Source organism: Aedes aegypti, chromosome 2 (assembly GCF_002204515.2).
Source record: "Aedes aegypti strain LVP_AGWG chromosome 2, AaegL5.0 Primary Assembly, whole genome shotgun sequence".
Lineage (NCBI taxonomy): Eukaryota > Metazoa > Arthropoda > Insecta > Diptera > Culicidae > Aedes > Aedes aegypti.
Window position 1 is genome coordinate 455,663,662 of NC_035108.1, and position 17,809 is coordinate 455,681,470.

The window sequence follows — 17,809 nt, forward strand, 5'->3', positions numbered from 1 at the left end:
GTTCATCAGGATCTTGAGATATAGAAAATTTGTCACTAGTTCCAACTAGTGGATAAATTCTCAATTAGCTTTCTTCTAGCTCATCAGAGTTTTGAGATATTCGTTGGAAGAAGAATTTCAGTACCATAAGACAATTCGGAATAACATCGGAACCACTTGGACCATATTCCCAAGTTTTTCGAACCATTAACTAGAAGTTTTCCGGGAAGTTCAGTAAATTTCAACTTAATCTATCAATAAACAAAAAAAGTTATGCACATTTTAGTTGTTTTTCATCTTGTGAATAGTATTTTGGCTGGATGGCTGGATGAAACTGACTTTTGTCAGATTTCATGAGGATGCTCATAAAAAATATTTTTAATATTTGGCTCGCGCTTCAAAAAGGTAGGGCAGGCCTGTTCTTAACGATTATCAATTTTCCAACTGCAATCTAAACTGGCATATTATTTAAATATTAAAATTGATGCAGAAATGTATAGTTTTTTTATCTGAAAAACTATCCAAGTTATTCGTTTTATGGTATTGAAAATAATAGAATTTGTGGCCTATTGCAAACCAAAAAGTTGATGTTACTAAGATGCAGTTACTCCATTCATCCTCAATAATTAAGAATGAATGGATCAATTATTGTTTCTCCACCGTCTGTGAAATGAATGAAACCGCGACCGCGAGGGCTCCCCCTAAAACAACAACAGAGAGCATGATTGAAGTTTTGATCATATTATCACGAGGAGAGAAAGCGCGAGAATGAGTCTGCATCCGAATGAACCGAGTTGAGATTGTTGATATGGACACTAGAAGCCGGTATCGTGAACTTGGGCAACGGCAGCGTGGTTTGGTGGAGTTCAGTCTACTCTCGCGTTTTGGCAGAACCGGTTGATTGGTTGGTTGGAGCGGCTCGTTCGGATTGGAACTCTACGTTGTGGGGGACCTCTACTGAAAGGGGAGTAGAGAGCAGAGGGGAGACCACTTTAAATTGTCATTTGTTTTCAATTTACGAGCATTTCGAGCAGTTTTGGAGGAAGTTGCATTCGGGACTTGGTTCTGGATTAGTTTGGACAACTTTCCTTGTTGAGAAGAACGACGGTAAGTGTAGTGTTTGAGTCGCAATAGGGGAGCGTAGTTTGGGTGGGAGACAGCAGGAGAAAATATGTGAATGAGTCAATAAAACAGGTTGAACACGATGGATAGAACATTAAGAACAACGGAGTCCCCTCCGAAATGGTGATTGAAAGTCAAACCGGAAAAGATTACAAATTCTCCCTGCTGACGATGGCGATATTAGTTTTCTACCTTTGAGGAGTGTGCCGAAGAGTGTCGTGCAGTGAATATAAATAAACTCAGCATAAGTTGGATACAGGTTCTTTGGCAGGTTGTGGTGTGTTTTTTATTCGAAACTCTTCTGCGAGTGAGGGCCTTCGATCACCCATTCAATTATTCGACTCTTCTCGGCGAAGCGTTTTCCAGCTGGTGAGTGAATAAAATAAATATCGATCGACATTTGCACAGGTGACGTCATAGAATGATCTCGTGGATAGCTGGAAGAAGATAACAAACAAACATAACAATAAGGCGGTGGTGGTATTCGGTCAGTGATGTGCGTAGTAAACAGATCTAGATGATCTTGTTGTGGGGGCCTGCCTCACTAAGCAACACGTTTATCAGTGGAATCTTGAGGCGTTCTTTGGCTTCCATAATTGGCGGGGAAATTACTGTAACGTTTAGCTCTAGCTGCTTTAATTGACCTTCATTAATCGATCAAGATCGTTTTATAGGAGTGGCCGACTTGAACCCGGGGGGAACGCCAAAAGAGAAAATGAGCCTGGATGAGACGGTGGAAGTGGTTATACCACTGGTGAAAACCATCACCAGCTTATCGTTTCGGAATCTCAACTACACTGTCAATCAGAAGGGAAGCAAGAAACAGCTGCTGAAGAACATCTCCGGAACGTTTCGTTCCGGACGATTGACTGCAATTATGGGCCCTTCCGGGGCTGGGAAGTCTTCGCTGTTGAACGCGCTGAGTGGATTCAAGTAAGTTCAATAACCGTCTATGAATGTCATAATTCGTATGTATTTTTTTTATTTTAGAACACAAGGCATTACCGGGCGCATCCTGATCAACAACGAAGTCGTAGATAGGCTAAAATATCGGCAACTGGTAGCGTACAACACTCAGGACGTGCCTCTCCTACAGAATATCACCGTGCAAGAAACGCTTCACTACGCAGCAGACCTGAAACTCTCGTCCAATGTCACTCGAATACACAAGACCAAAATTGTAAACGACATTGTCGCCTTGCTAGGATTGGAGAAATGTGCCCATAATCAGGCACGGGTACTTTCCGGAGGTGAACGGAAGCGACTCTCCATAGGATTGGAGCTGGTATCCAATCCGAAGTTGTTGTTCTTCGATGAACCCACCAGTGGTCTGGATAGTGAGTCTTCCTACCAGGTGATTTCCTACTTGAAAGATCTGGCCAAGCAGGGTCGATGTGTGGTTAGTGTGATTCACCAGCCTAGTTCGGAACTGTTGGAGTTGTTTGACGATATCTACGTGGTGGCAGATGGACGGTGCATGTATCAGGGAGCGCTGGAGGATATGATCGGAACGTTGGCGAGTGCTGGCTTTGAATGTCCGCAGTACTACAATCGAGCAGATTTCGGTAAGTGAAATGAATGAGGAGGGAGTCTTACTAATCAAATCAAATAGTGTTACATCGTGTCGAGTCACTTAGCACATTGTTAGAGCGTAGTGTAGCAGTTTCTTTAGCTTTGTGAGCAAGCTCACAGCTAGCTCATTCATTCATGTAGTTATTCTAAAAGAATTCTTTGTTTATAAAATTTTCGAAAGAGTTTCTGCATTATAAATTAGAAGGTATTTGGTATTGGTTGGTAGCTTAAGAAATTTCTCACGGCATTTTCTCAAAGTATTTCCTTCTCATTCTTCAACATACGTAGAAATCAGGATTTCTGAGCCTAACATATACGTATGTCTTCTAAGACATGATTTTACGTGTCAAAAGAAGTGATTTTCTGTCTCTTCAATTCCACATCTCAAGTTTCCAAAACCTCACATCCAATGAAAAAAACAGCCGTTCTAACAGAAAATTTGATCAATTAGTCATCACCATCGACAGATGAATTGATCATATATACATTTTGAACGACTGTCTGATCATCCAATGTTCTTCTTCCTTTTGATCTGACGGTGATTTCTTACTACTCTACTAAGGGTTCCTCCTGATTTTCTACCGGGATACTTTTGTTCATCCAGGCATTACTTCAGATTTTTTTCAATGAAGTAATAAAATAATCGTATCATTTTATTCCCACTTAAATTCGTTGCCTTTGACAGATACGCGTATTTCAATCTCAACCATAAGGCTGTCTGCAATGTCGTGATATAGATTTGTTGGTCAATCAACGAACTTTTCATATATTATTTTGATTTCATAATATCTTAACAAGAATCTATTCATTACTCCTCCATGATTATTTTTGCTATATTTTATATTATTTTTGATCTTTTATCTCTCACCTTCCGTCTGTGCGAAAAAAATAATCACGTTGTCTGTGCTGTGGTGCATCATAGAGAAAGTAATCGTGTGTTCGTCAATATTTCTTGATTCATGAATAATATTTGAAAAGTAGTTAGGGGTCCGCGGAAAGTATGTACAAATTTGAAGGCGGTCGCAGCTTCAAAAAGGTTGAGCACCACTGATCTTCTTCTTCTTTCTGGCGTTACGTCCCCACTGGGACAGAGCCTGCTTCTCAGCTTAGTGTTCTTATGAGCACTTCCACAGTTATTAACTGAGAGCTTACTATGCCAATGACCATTTTTTTTGCATGTGTATATCGTGTGGCAGGTACGAAGATACTCTATGCCCTGGGAAGTCGAGAAAATTTCCAACCCGAAAAGATCCTCGACCGGTGGGATTCGAACCCACGACCCTCAGCTTGGTCTTGCTGAATAGCTGCGCGTTTACCGCTACGGCTATCTGGGCCCCCTAGAGCACCACTGATGTAGAACATGTAGAAAGTCGGCGTTTCGTTGTTCGTTAGGTTTGGGACTATGTGCTGCATGCTTGGTTAGTTCGGAATTCTATAACTAGAAGGCGTTTGTGAGCATAAAACTTAAAATTTAAATATTGGTCAATGTAGTTTCGATGGAAGGCTGTTGTTTTCGGTAAAGTTGTACGTAAGATCAACGGCTCTGTACTGCATACCTAACATGTTAAACATTATACATACCGCTAGGAGATGCTAGTGAGCACATATATTTTCAACTCGTATCTCACGATGCAAAACAGCTATTACCCAATGTTTTCAGCAAAATTGTTTGTTAAGGTCAGGACTAGGCATTGTAGAATTCGTTCTCAATTGATTTTGAAGCACGATCAAACCAACCGAAGAGAAATATCCCATTTGTTGCGGTCCATGGTCGGCAATGTATCTCAAGTTCTAACAAGTTTAAGCTTGTTTAGATGGGTTTTGTCATGCCCTGCTATCCCTCCCAACTATCCCGATCTAATGGATAATGCAGGAACCACATATGAACATGATTGGATTCAATAATGGCGAACCAAAGTACAATTTTTCCGAAAGAATTTTCAAGATGGAGTCAAGAATCTTGAGGCGCATAGGTTTAAAATATTTAATGCTCACAAATGCCGACTAGTGATACTATTCCATACTAATCAGGTAGGGTAACGGTCGTATTTTGGACCCCCTAAGGAAGTTATTTTAGTTTTCTGCTCCAATTAGTTAATTACACAGCGTAACCAAGTCAGAGACTGGCACTGTCTTTCATTATTTTGGACACACCACTACATTTTGGACCCTCAAGGTATATATTTTGGACCCCCAGCGTTTTTTATCACTTGGCGACAAAGTCTACGACACTGGTTGTATAATATGCTTGCCCATAGTCTTATCAATCGATTGACAATGGAAAACCAAAGAAATTCTACGCTTTTAGTTAAAAAATTTGAAAAAAGTTTTTTTTTACATTTGAAAAATTTCTGACAACTTCAATTTCTATGTGTAACGTGTGGTAACGGTTACATGGTTGAACCAAGTAAATTTAATTAATTCCAGATAAAATAAACACATTTTCTAAGTGCAAACGGTTGATGCAAGTGCGGAATAGTCATATCTTTCCAAATGCCATGCGAAATGAGTTGGTCTTTCGATTTAAACTTGGAAATTTGCAGAAAAATGGCCCAGGGGGTCCAAAATATATTGGTTACCTTATGCTAATCATTGCTCTTGGCTTAACTAGCAAGTTTACTGAAAACATAGCCTGGTATTTGATCTTTATCCTGAAACACATGAGTTTTTAATTTTAATGCTGACTAGCTCCTTCCACTGGCAGTATATGCAACCAACTGAACATTTTGTAGCCGTCGAGCAAATGAACAACATTGCCAAAGACACTAGTCTTCTAATATAACCCAAACTCGAGATATATGTATAAGTTTGAAATAATTGATGCTCATTAGTTTCTCCTAGTGGCAGTTTTTTGAGTTAAGCCGACATGCAGTTTATAGCACCTTGATTCAATAATCAACTTTGCTGAAGTAATCATTCTTCCAAACACACAAGATCTTGAGATATAGAAGTTCATAAAAAATATATGAGCTAAGCTTGCACCATCATGCGGTGAATTTTCTTGCTAACCGTTGTGTACAATGCTGACCCAATCTTCACCAAAGAAAGTATAATTTTATGTAGAACTCCTTCTGAGATATAAGCGTTCAAACTTTCAAAAATTCGATTGTTTGACATTTTTTCAAAACAATCCTACTTTACGACGTACCGACCCCTTTTTCAATTACAGTGGCCCAATTTCATATTCGTACAGGATACTGTTTCCACATAAAGTTAGTAAAAAACTATTGAATGAAGTATTGAGCTACAAATACTTTATCCACATTGAAGGTAACAGCCCGAGCAAAGTTGGGTAACAAAATGATAACAAGTTGTGTTATCCGATAACAAGCATTTGATAACATAGTTTGTTATCATTTTGGTTGAATAAGCAGGCAACATAACAAACGTTATAACAAAAGTTTATACTAAAGATATCATAAAGATATCTCATTGTGTTATCATTTGAAACACATTGATAACAAGTTTTGTTATCCAGCGATTTTCCCTCATTGATAACTCATTATGTTATCATTTAGTTATAAAGATCGAATTATGATAACAAACATTTGACGTCATTCACCCGTCGGTTGCAACCTCGATCTGACAGCTCAAAATTCGTTGATAACAAGAGTATTCGTATTGATAACAAAAAAAAAAACAAAATGAAATCATGCTGTACATCTTGTTATCACTATGTTATGCGGTTGTTATTCGACTTTGCTCGGGAGGTGTCATCTATTGTTTGCCAATCACAAAATGTTTCCATTTACATTCATCTTTGGATTAATAGAAAAGTATTAAATTGATGTCTTAAATTCACCCAATTCCATATTCGCACACCTACCGGATTTCATACGCACAACGTTTAAAACTAAATTTAGAAGCTCTATTTGATAACTGAAATGCTTTATTATGATGTTCAGATGTAATGAAATACATTTGGACAATTTATTAGTGGACATATATGAAATTTAGGTAAAGTTATGAGAAATGCCAGTTTTCCAATGATTTTTGCTATTAAATCCTATAATTCGAACAATAACGTTTATATTTGTCATTGCATCCAATCTATAGATTACACTCGTAAGCTCTGATAGAAATTTAGTTGAAATATATATAGTTTACAGAAATCATAAACAGTTTTTATCCCTTTTGAGCTCAGAAAATTGTTGTGCCATAAGTTCAAAACTCTTCTAAAATGATATTTTTAATCAATGTAAACCAAATTTTCATTCTAAATAACAGGTGAATGTTAATTTTGAATTTGTCTGTAAAAATAATTTAAACTACGAACTTCGTTTTACAATAAAGTACCCTAAACTACGCTGTACATACCTCCACATAATTGATGTCATCGTAATATTCAATTATCTTTGAAATAATATTCAAATTATATTCAAAATAGCACCCTATTTTGCAATTTATTGATTTAATAAGAAAAATACAAAATAACTTGAATGAGCAGAGAGCATTGATATACTATTTAATAGAATATATCCTCTTGTTTTCATCATTTTAAAAAACGTTTGTGTTGCGGTTATGGCAATAATATTTATTCTTTAAATCTCTATAATCATGTTTGGTAGTAAAATGTAAATTAAAAATGATAATTACGCAATGTTTTGATAGGAACATTAACTATGGATTATGTATATAAATTTAGGAGCCAAACATCAAGAAATTGACTAAAATTTTTGGTTTTGGATTTGTTATAAATGTTATACTACCTAAGATTCAAAAGTATAAGTTGTCGATATCCACTCCTAGCTACTCTAAAAGTGATTATAATTTTTTGAAACTTGTGCAATATTCGCAGTTATCATTCTTAAGGAAGTGATGTTGAAAAAAATGCAATTTATTGTTCGACTTACCGAATATTTTAGCAAAAAACATGGGAAAACTGGTATTTTTCTTAAATTTACTTAAGTTTCATATATGTCCGCTTTTAAATTTTCCAAATGTATTCTACTGCATTTGAACAACACAACGAAGAGCTTAAGTAATCATCTAGTCCATTAAAATTTAGTTTTGAATGTTGTATATTTCTTTTTTGTTAGGTGTACGAATATGGAATTGGGTCAATTATAGACACAATCTCAATACTTTCCCATTATTCCAAAGATTTAAGCAAATGAATACAGTTTGTCATTGCCAAACAATAGATGACACCTACAACCTTCATTATTGATAAAGTATATCGAAGTCCTTGCACCATTTAATAGATTTATACCAACTTGATATGAAAACAGTGCCCCGTACGAAAATGAGATTGAGTCACTGTATCTTATTTTTTAGTATAACGCAATTTGATTCGCTTTCCAAAACTGTGAAAAAAATCTTAAATCCTTTAGTATTTGACGAAGTTATATGCGTTGTTTTCAAGCACTTCTTATTGTCACGTTTCAGAAAATTTAGACAAGAAAAAATCCCCCGTCAAAATGGATCTTCATTCAGAACCGTACACAGTTCGAACGAAACGTGTAAATTTCTGAGACATATAATGCACATAACTGGAGCGTGAAATATCATGGATATCTACATGGTAGGTCATGTAAACTTCAATTATATGTCATGTAATCCAGCAGGATCCTGAGTGATTACATGACATATAACACATTTTTACATTATTTCGGACCTAAATTTACATGATTTCGTGTTTACATGGCATAAATGAAGTTTACATGACGTGTAATCTTCATTATTTTTAACTGTGTACATAAATGTGGCTTATTGTTGTGTTTCAGACAATTAGATGGCGAAATACCCCAAGTAGTTTGTGATGCTTGCCCTGCATGTGTTGTTGAATTTTGTCAAGATCCTTTATGGAAGTTTCTTGTCACGACACTAGTACGAGTACTATAGTAATCTACCTAGTAATTTTACACTATAGTGTAAAATTACTAGGTAGATTCCTGACTCAATTCTTAGCTGATTCCTTCAAAGGATCACAGCAGGATTCTTGTATTGGCGATTCCTCCTTAAACATCTGTTATGAGTTACAGATATGATTTGTAGCAGTGCCTGCCGAGTTCACCAGATAACACACATTGTGTATTTGTACAACACACTTGAGAAAACTTCGCTTTTCGTCCACTAAAACTGCGTCGTGCTTCTGGCGCTGGTCAACGACTTGGTAAATCATTTTGTGCGATTCGGTATTTCCATTAACATTGATTTCAAGAACATCCTGCTCCTCTATCTGCCTATCTTCATTTGCCTAAAAACAACGAGCTACACACTTGGTTACCAATGGCTTTTAGAACAGGATCATAAGTTATGCGAGATTTGTCAAAACAGCAGATTTCTTGCGACTTTTCAACAAATCAACAAAACGAACGTTCTTCTCGTGTATCATAATTGACTAAATAAGGAAACGGACGAATTCTTTTTATTTGGAATTTTAGTTCGTTCGGGAGAAAACTGCTGTATCAATTTGGGCAAACAACCGATTCTTAAATGACCCTTAAAGCGGGTCGCTTCTTTTCAAAAGTTGAAAACTTATGCCTCAGAGATTGTTTCATGTATATTTAGAAAATCCTTGAAAGACCCCGTCAGAGATCAAGAAATACTCAAAATAACTTTCAGAATTTAATTCAGTGACTCATTCACTAAGCAGTCCAACGCCAATATCTCCAGAAAATTCTACAGGAATTGCTCCAAAATTTATTTAGAAACAAAGATTAATTTCTGCCATTTGAAGAAAATCGTCTAGTGTTTTTTGTTCTGGAAATCGTACAAGGATCCCTTCAGTAGTTCAACACCATTTTACCAAGTAAATTTGCCAGCCTTTTACACATGCTCTTTCAAAAATTCTCCCACCGATTTTCTTGCCAGTTGCTTTAGAAGCTTCTCAAAAAATTGTTCCTGAAAATCTCGTAGGATATTTAATCATTTTTCCACAAATTGCTTAAGTAATTACCGTAAAATGGGGTATCATTGATCCTTAGGGTAACATGGCATGGAGTGCTGCATAAAAAGTTCCTTTCATTTCTGTCGGGTGTGAGATCACTGCGTCCATATTTTAGAACTAGGTATTGTATACCCTTTTGCTTTTACAAAGACCCTCAGTGGCGAGAACGCCACCCGAATACTTTGCGCGGTGACTAAACTTTTAGCCATCTGCCATTGATGGGCAGATGTCCTAAGTTGCAGCATTGGGGAATGCGTTCCAAATATCGGCCGGCTCCAAAAAGGGCTTGTCAAATATTTTGAACCTTCCCCAGTAAACACAAACTCGTATACGATAGCGCATAAGAGTACAAATGTGGAGGCGATTTACGTACATGCGCCATTAGGCTGCGTGTAAGTTGTACGTATATCGCCTCCACATTTGTACTCTTATATCGCATCATAAACGATGGTGTATTTACTGGGTCGTTGTATATGTGCACTGCAGGAGCAGAGAAGGTGTTGAGAGGTTTCGCACGTTTCACTACAGAAACGGCAATTTTAGTTTTGGATGGCTCCGATCTTTTGTAAATGATATCTGCTGGGGCAGTATCCAGTTATTAGACCGGTGTAGGTGCTGAGGTCCCTTTTGTTGAGACCAATGAGTTTTTGTGTTTGTTTCGAATTAATTGTGACGAATCTTTTGGACTGATTCGCATTGGAAACTGTTTTCCAATTGGATATAATTTGACTGGACAACCAGCTATTCAGTTCAATATTTAGTGAGCAGTTTGATATGCCAAAGAATGGCTCAGAACCAATGAATAAAAAGTTAGATTCAACATGTTTAGTTGAAACATTTCAGTTTATAAATAATGCTTTATATCTTATGTTCGTAAGTTTATAAAAAGTAATTTAAGTGGTATCCTAAATTTAAGTGACATCCAAGTTTTTTTTCAATGATTTTCATGATTTTTGCCGATTAATGCCTGATATAAATTCTTGAAAAGATGTACACGAGGATAACAAGGCAACATTTGCTATTTCAGATAAATGTTTTTAGAAGCATCTGAAAACTAATAATGTTACCCCAGATTACGATACTTAAGTAAATTCTCTGAGAGATTTGTTCAAGGTTCCTACAGAAATTCTCAACCAAAGGACATTCTCGAGGATCCAGGAGTTCCTTCAGATATCCTTGCAGGTGTTTTCTCCAGCATGAGTTCATCAGGTACTTCATCAGTTTCATTAGAGATTGTTTTACTGATGTTTGGAAATGTCCTTAAAGAAATTGCAAGTTTTGCTGGAAGAAATCCTCAACGAAGATCATAGTGGTGTTCCTAGAACCGTCGTATTATGGGAAGTAATTTTGAAGTTTTGTCTAAATTTGTTATTTACGCTGCTCAATTAAGTCAATGAATATGCCAACATGTAGAGAAAAACATCTTCTATAAGATACAAATGCCCACATGTATAGACCGCATTACGTCAAAAATATTTCAATTGTGTTTTTCATTATTTTGGACATCCCAATACATTTTGGACCCTCAAAGTATACATCTGTGACCCTCGGCATTTCCATTCGATTGAAGAGAATATCTTAGATACTGCTTGCGCATAGTCCAATCAAGTCCAATCAGCAGCGAAAACCGATGGAATTTTACGCTTTTGGCCGAGAAATTTAAAAAACAATTCGTTAACTTTCGACGACCTCCACTTCCGTGAAACAGTCCTATCTATCCGTTCACGCCCAATTACAGTCAGAAACGATAAAATCGGATTAGATGACCTGTACTGTAATGTAACTGTAACGCATTCACACTCAAGTGGTATGCACTCATGCACTCTCAACACTTCTAGTAGTTTTACCACCAAATTCAACTACTATGCACAATTATCTAACAATGATGGGCTGACCACATCAGAATTGCCTTTAGAAACAGTTTAGAACAATTAGTTAATGTGCATTAGAATCCTATATAAGACCATATCGTATTTGAAGCCAATTAGAAACTGATCAAAAGTTAGACAATATACAGAGCAGCAATCAGTGTCAAGTGTCCAGTAATCAATAAGAATGTGCAATGTCCATAGCTTAGCTTAGCTTAGCTTAGACTGACTACAAATATCAATGCCCAACTTACAATTTTAGCGCTATAAGCCAAGATTATTTGCTTTGTGCTGTATAACAGTTGAATTGAAGCAGCGAACGCAACAAAAAATGAAAGCTGTCAATGATAGAACGATTAGCGTTAATACAGCTGTAACGCAAACGTTTTGCAGCTACAAATCTTAGCTGAATAATTTTCGTCAGTTATCGCTTTTGCAGCTTTCACTAAGCTGTAACTCAACACCTTAAAGGATAGCAAACTAATGATGTGGAATAAAACTCGCCGTCATCAATCCGGCTGCTTCTATACAATATGATTTGTTATGCTGCTCAATATATATTTAAGAAGCGCTTTGTCGTTAGTTATACAGCGAGCATACAGCAACATGCTGTAAAACAACAACTTGTGGCGCATCTACTCAGCTTGTTGGATGTAAACATTGCGTTTGACGTTTCGCACCCATTTACAGCCTGATGAAGTGGTGTAAGCGTGGCTATGGCATCTTATACGATCATTATAAAATATTGTGTGAACCGTTTTCGATATAGAACAAAACGGTGTGTTTTCTTTGCCTTTCGATATGGACTGTGGTGGCAACAAGGACAGCGTCGAGACTTGTGGATGCAGAGATCGTGAGTTTGATTCCAAGCGGTGGCAGGTAACGTTGGGAACATTAAATTCAGATACTTATGATATGAATTCCGGATGCTGTGAAACAGCTTGAAAATAATATTTAATCGATAATACAGCGAAGCTGTATAATAATTATTCAACAGTTGCGAAATGGTTGAAAAAGCGCCTTCCGAAGATGTTACACAGCTACTTGTCGTGTAACTGTCGAGATAGAGCAATGATCGATATGAATAAAAGCTGCCAACACAGCTTAAAAGTAGCTGAGTAGATTCGCCAGATTTGTTGGTAAAAGGATCGCATAGAAGCTTTCGTTCGTATGTACAGCGCCTTTACTCAGCATAAAGCCGTATAAAGAAGGCCTAGAAAATGTTTACATTTGCACTAAATGTTAGTTGGGTGGTTGCTATTCCGTGATTGACCGAAGTCAGTGAAAATGCACAAATAATCAACTAGAAGTTCGGCTGGGATTGGCCATAATCTTCTTCAGTGTGCATAATTCAGTGTCTCTATTTATACATGGTCATTAACGGCGCCGGCCACGTCCTTGCAGTCAGGTGGGATTGGGGGAATTAATGTTAGTTTGTAACCTTTGCTACTTGGAGACCGTTTTTGCCTCTGCATCTCCACAAAGGTTTGTTTGTTAATGGGATGTTTGTTAATGGGGAGGATCGTTGGGTCACAGGATTCACTTTGATAAGCGATTAGACCATGATAAATAATTATTTGTGAGGAATCTATGACAAAAGGTCGAAAGACAAAAGGTCGAAAGGACAGAAGGTCGAAAGACAAAAGGTCGAAAGGACAAAAGGTCGAAGAACAAAAAAGAAGGGACAAAAGGTCGAAAATCTTTTTTCAAAGAAGGAAAAATTTCCCACTATGCAAATCATTTTCGACCTTTTGTCCCTTCGACCTTTTGTCTTTCGACCTTCTGTCCTTTCGACCTTTTGTCTTTCGACCTTTTGTCCATAAACCATTTGTGAGATATAAACATGCTTATATGTAAATATAATATTTTCATTTGATATGAACAATATCTATGTAGAGAAAAATTATGCCGACACTTGAGGTGACGAACCTTTCAAAGTATGTTGAACAAAGTGAACCTTTTGCAAGTCTACACTTGAAGTGCCGAACCATTCAAAGTTTTTTTTTTAGTTACAAAAATAAAGGTTAAAAGAAAAAGGAGTTTTTTAAAAAAATAGACATACATAATTTATGAACCAGAGTTTATGTCGACACTCACAGTGACGAACCTTTCAAAGTTTGTTGAAAAATCATATTTACGTCTCACCGTTGTAGCGATTAAAGGTGCAGTCATACATATTTTATAGATTAGAAATAGTAGCATGAAACGAGCTCACCAATTGATCCGTCATTCTTGAGCAGCAACAATCCACTTCCAGCTTCACTCGTTTGCTCAGCTATATAAAAGCACTCAGAGAAAATAGGCGCGCGACCCGAGAGGGTAAACAACTGACGACTTCTCGGGCTTTCTCGACGCACTGCCCAGAAGCAAGCGTCAACGTCGAAAGATCAAAAAGAACTAATCGAACACGGTACTTTTTCACTATACTCGACCGACGCGCGACATGTTTGATCCTGCCCTCATCACCTACCTCCGCAGGAGAATGTGCAATAGCGTTAGCGTTAGCGTTAGCGTTAGCGTTAGCGTAGTTACGGTATACTTCGTAGATTGGATACTAGCAACATGCATGTTTCTTTTTAATAATCTCATCCTGACTACTTTCAAGAACAAGGCAGGAGAGTATACCTTGTTCAAATCATGAACAAGAATACTAAAAGCATGAATATCGCTATTCCCGGCCACGCCCATCTTTACCGTAACTTGGGATAGGGGAAGGAAATGTTGATGTAGCACTTACTTAATGAGAGGCCACCGACTCAGCGACACCCTCATAAGTGCTACGGAGTTGGAGGTTGGGGAAGGTATATTGTCAGGATTCGCCTAGAAAGCTGGCGATAGACCATACATATTTGTTGTTTAAGCGTTTTCAAATTAATCTTTTGAATGCCGACAATCAAAAGAGAAAACAATAGCTTATTTATAGTATAAATAGTGTTTCGCGAAATGCTTGTCGATTGTGCAGTAATATTTTTGCTCAATAACCAGTAAAAAGCAAAACCGATCCCTCCAGAGTCATCGGATTGTATAAAATAACGATACGCGTAAAATAAAAATCACGCCTATTGAAAAACTGTACTGTGCCTATTGAAAAACTGTACTGGGTGGTACTGTATTTTTAGATAATCGAAAAACGAAAGGAAGCGCGTTCGAACTAAACACCCTAGGATAACACAGTCGGTTTTTCTGCTCAAAATTATACGAAAAGCAGAATCGATCCCTCCAGGGTCATCGAACGGTTAAAAAGCATCCACAACCGATTGTTAGTTGCGTAACACTCGCCCGGACAGAATGCGCAATCTGAACATAATTATCAAACTCCGAAAATAACATTTTCCGTTCAAGAAACGATCAGAAGTTCCACGACGTGGACAAAAACGATCCGGAAGGCTCACAAAAGAAAAAGTATTATACTGGAACAAACTCACCGGATTGATTCTCTAAATTTATGTGCTGCCTGTCACTTCCGGATGGTTCGGTGAACTTAGGGCAGCCAAAAACCAACAGTACTGAGGACACAAATCAAAAAAATCACTTTTTCATTTTTCACTTTTCACTATTCCATTTCTGAATGTAAAAACTGTCCTGCTTGGGCTTCACGAAGCACTCACCTTCGCAGGAGAATGTGCAATGTCCATAAACCAGAAAGTCAAGAAATACAGAATACAGTGAAGCTAAGTGTCCAATAAATTTAGCATCAGTTCAGAAGAATATGTGTATCAGTTAACCGTTTAATAAATGTTACGTTCGTATAGTTCTTTTGCGTAGTTCTCGTCTTCTGAGTGCTAATTATCACCGCGATCATGATTGTTATGTTTCTGACCGATACCGACTACCACAGACGCTATTATATGCAAAAAAAAAATATCCAAATGACATGCTAACTGAGTTGGTATTTTGATTTAAACTCCGAAGTTTGTTGATCAATGGCCCAGAGAGTCCAAAATATATTGGTACTCTAGGCAACATGTTGTTACAAACCACTAGGAGGAATTCCTATGATGTATTGCGAGTTGTTGATTTGAACAATATGATTATTGGGTTGGTAGGAGGTCCTCTATCCCTGAAGTAGATTACGCATAGGTCCAGGTGTTTATGAGTTCACACTCCATTTTGGTCCTTAATACAACCGTTTTGAGAGTATTTTATATCCAGCTTCTTGATCTTGCTATTTAACAGGAGCCGTACGACATGGAAAGTCCAGCCCTGGTTATAACGTCATAACGACTATTCGTTATAACGAAGTTACGTTACGTCAAGATAATGTTACATTTATCAATCCTTTCCTACAAAATTACCAATAATTATTGTTAGACACCAATGCTTATATATTATCTTGTTTTCAGCAATCAAAGTGGCTTCCACCGTCAACACCGACCCGGAGAAAATCAATCCTCTCATGAAACAGATGGAATCCATAAGCAACGACCAGCTGAACGGTAAGTACCGGAGAAGCAACATTGAAATCTCTCTCGCGCGCGCCTAAAAGCATACTTCCCCCGTTTACCCACCATACTCGCAATCGTCGTGAACTGATTTCTTCATTGCAGGCTTCCACGATGAACTGAACGACAGCGAAAAGCTACTGAACGAATCTAGTCGACGGGGTTCGAGTCCCCAGTATCCGATATCCCAGCTTCGCCAGTTTCTAATTCTGACCCGACGGACGGCCCTGGGAACGATCCGAAATCTCACGCTGACCCGGCTTAGGTTACTGGGTCACATAATGTTCGGCTTAATTGTTGGATCGGTGTTCTACGACGTTGGGGATAATGGCGCCAAGGTGCTGGCGAATATTAGCTGCTTGATAATGATACTGATGTTCATAGTGTTTTCTAATTCTATGACGGTGGTGCTCACCTGTAAGTTCTAACGTCCTCGATGTTTATTGTGCTCGTTGAAAACTAATTTAGGTTCTTCGTTTCAGTCCCATTGGAGATGGGAGTATTCGTGCGGGAGCACAAGAACAATTGCTACTCGGTGGCTGCGTACTTCTTTTCGAAAATTGTCGCCGATTTTCCGTTGATGCTGTTCGGTGTGACCTGCTGTCAACTGATAGCCTATTACTTGACTGGGCAGCCAAACGAAACCGAGCGGATAGCGATGTTCTGGGGAATCTGCGGTCTGATGGCATGGACGGCACAGATGTACGGAATGGTGGCCGGATGTCTATGTCCGGTGGAGGTTAGCCCTTTTGTGGTGCCGAGTTCGATTGTTCCGATGGTGTTGTTCTCCGGGTTCTTCATCCGCTATGGCGAGCTGTTGGATGCCTACAAACCGTTGACTTATGTGTCCTACTTTCGATACGGATTCGAAGGATTGGCGTTGGCCACGTATGGTTTCAATCGGACGGAGATCGGATGTGAAGAAATGTTTTGCTACTATCGGAAGAGCAAGAAAGTGTTGGAACTGTTGGAGATTCAAAACTCAAACTACTGGTTCGACGTTGCAGGGCTTGGGGTGTGGATCACAGTTTTGCATGTGTTACTGTACGTTAGTTTGAGGTTGAGACTTAAGTGGACCCAGTAGAGAAGCGAATGGATAGTCAACGGTGCTTTAAGTTCTAGGTTAATGTTAGGAAAAGTCACATGAAAATCTGTCTCGAAAGCATGAATCTGTTACTAATGTTACCTCGAAGTTTATGTAGATTACACGCTCTAGTTGTAATTTAGCACAAACTGCCACAGACTTTACCTGTACTAACAATTTAAGATAAGGAACAAAAAATGAGATGAATATAAATATACGTTGATAAATCGATGATTCAACATCTCTGTGTCCGAACTTTACCCCGTTTATATTCGTAAGCCATTTAATCTTTCTGCCTGATTACTCACACTTAGCTCAGGTGAATTACCTTATGCATTTAGAATGGATGACCGTTGAGTACACAATTTGCCACATCAATGTGCGATAAGTGCACGCAGAACAATCCAATTTGCACAAGTGTGTTCATGTTCTTTCTGGATGTGATTCTAGAACAATGCCCGGCGCGAATGAGTAACTAATGGTGTAACAAACCTATCGATGCAAGATGTGTTGAAACATATTTATTTACTATCGTTCTTGCATGTAGCTCTGATCTGTTTTCATTAAAAGTTAGTCTTGATAACCAAGCTTGCAGTATATTAAAACATCTTTCATTTTATTTGTTTAATGTTGTTATTAATATCATTTCAAACGTTACATTACCTTCTTACATCTAGGTGTTCACAAGAAAATCAGGACCGACTTCGAGGAGTTGTACTTCCAGGTAAGGGCAGGGTTGAAATCGAAGTTGCCACCTATCACCCCATCCTTCTCATCCACTTCCGCTACTCCACCTGTGGGGGCAGGTGCAAGCGTACAAGTGCCAAAGATAAATTTGCCAGAATTTGAA

At 38.1% G+C, this 17,809-nt stretch overlaps 1 protein-coding gene across 3 annotated transcripts; it reads left to right on the top strand.

Annotated features, from left to right (window-relative positions):
* Nucleotides 1-293: 293 nt before the first annotated feature.
* Nucleotides 294-17,186, top strand: LOC5570849 (ATP-binding cassette sub-family G member 4). 3 transcript variants are annotated; one of them, XM_021848112.1, is made up of 7 exons: nucleotides 294-1,086; nucleotides 1,510-1,714; nucleotides 1,776-2,034; nucleotides 2,092-2,666; nucleotides 15,777-15,869; nucleotides 15,981-16,292; nucleotides 16,358-17,186. In XM_021848112.1, exons 3-7 carry the CDS (start codon nucleotides 1,817-1,819, stop codon nucleotides 16,957-16,959), a joined length of 1,800 nt encoding a protein of 599 aa, XP_021703804.1. In that variant the 5' UTR covers nucleotides 294-1,086; nucleotides 1,510-1,714; nucleotides 1,776-1,816; the 3' UTR covers nucleotides 16,960-17,186. The 3 variants fall into 3 exon arrangements, with proteins under 3 accessions (XP_021703804.1, XP_021703803.1, XP_021703805.1); XM_021848111.1 differs by lacking the exon at nucleotides 1,510-1,714 and having other exon boundaries at nucleotides 295-1,086; XM_021848113.1 differs by lacking the exons at nucleotides 294-1,086; nucleotides 1,510-1,714 and adding an exon at nucleotides 1,093-1,470.
* Nucleotides 17,187-17,809: the final 623 nt, after the last annotated feature.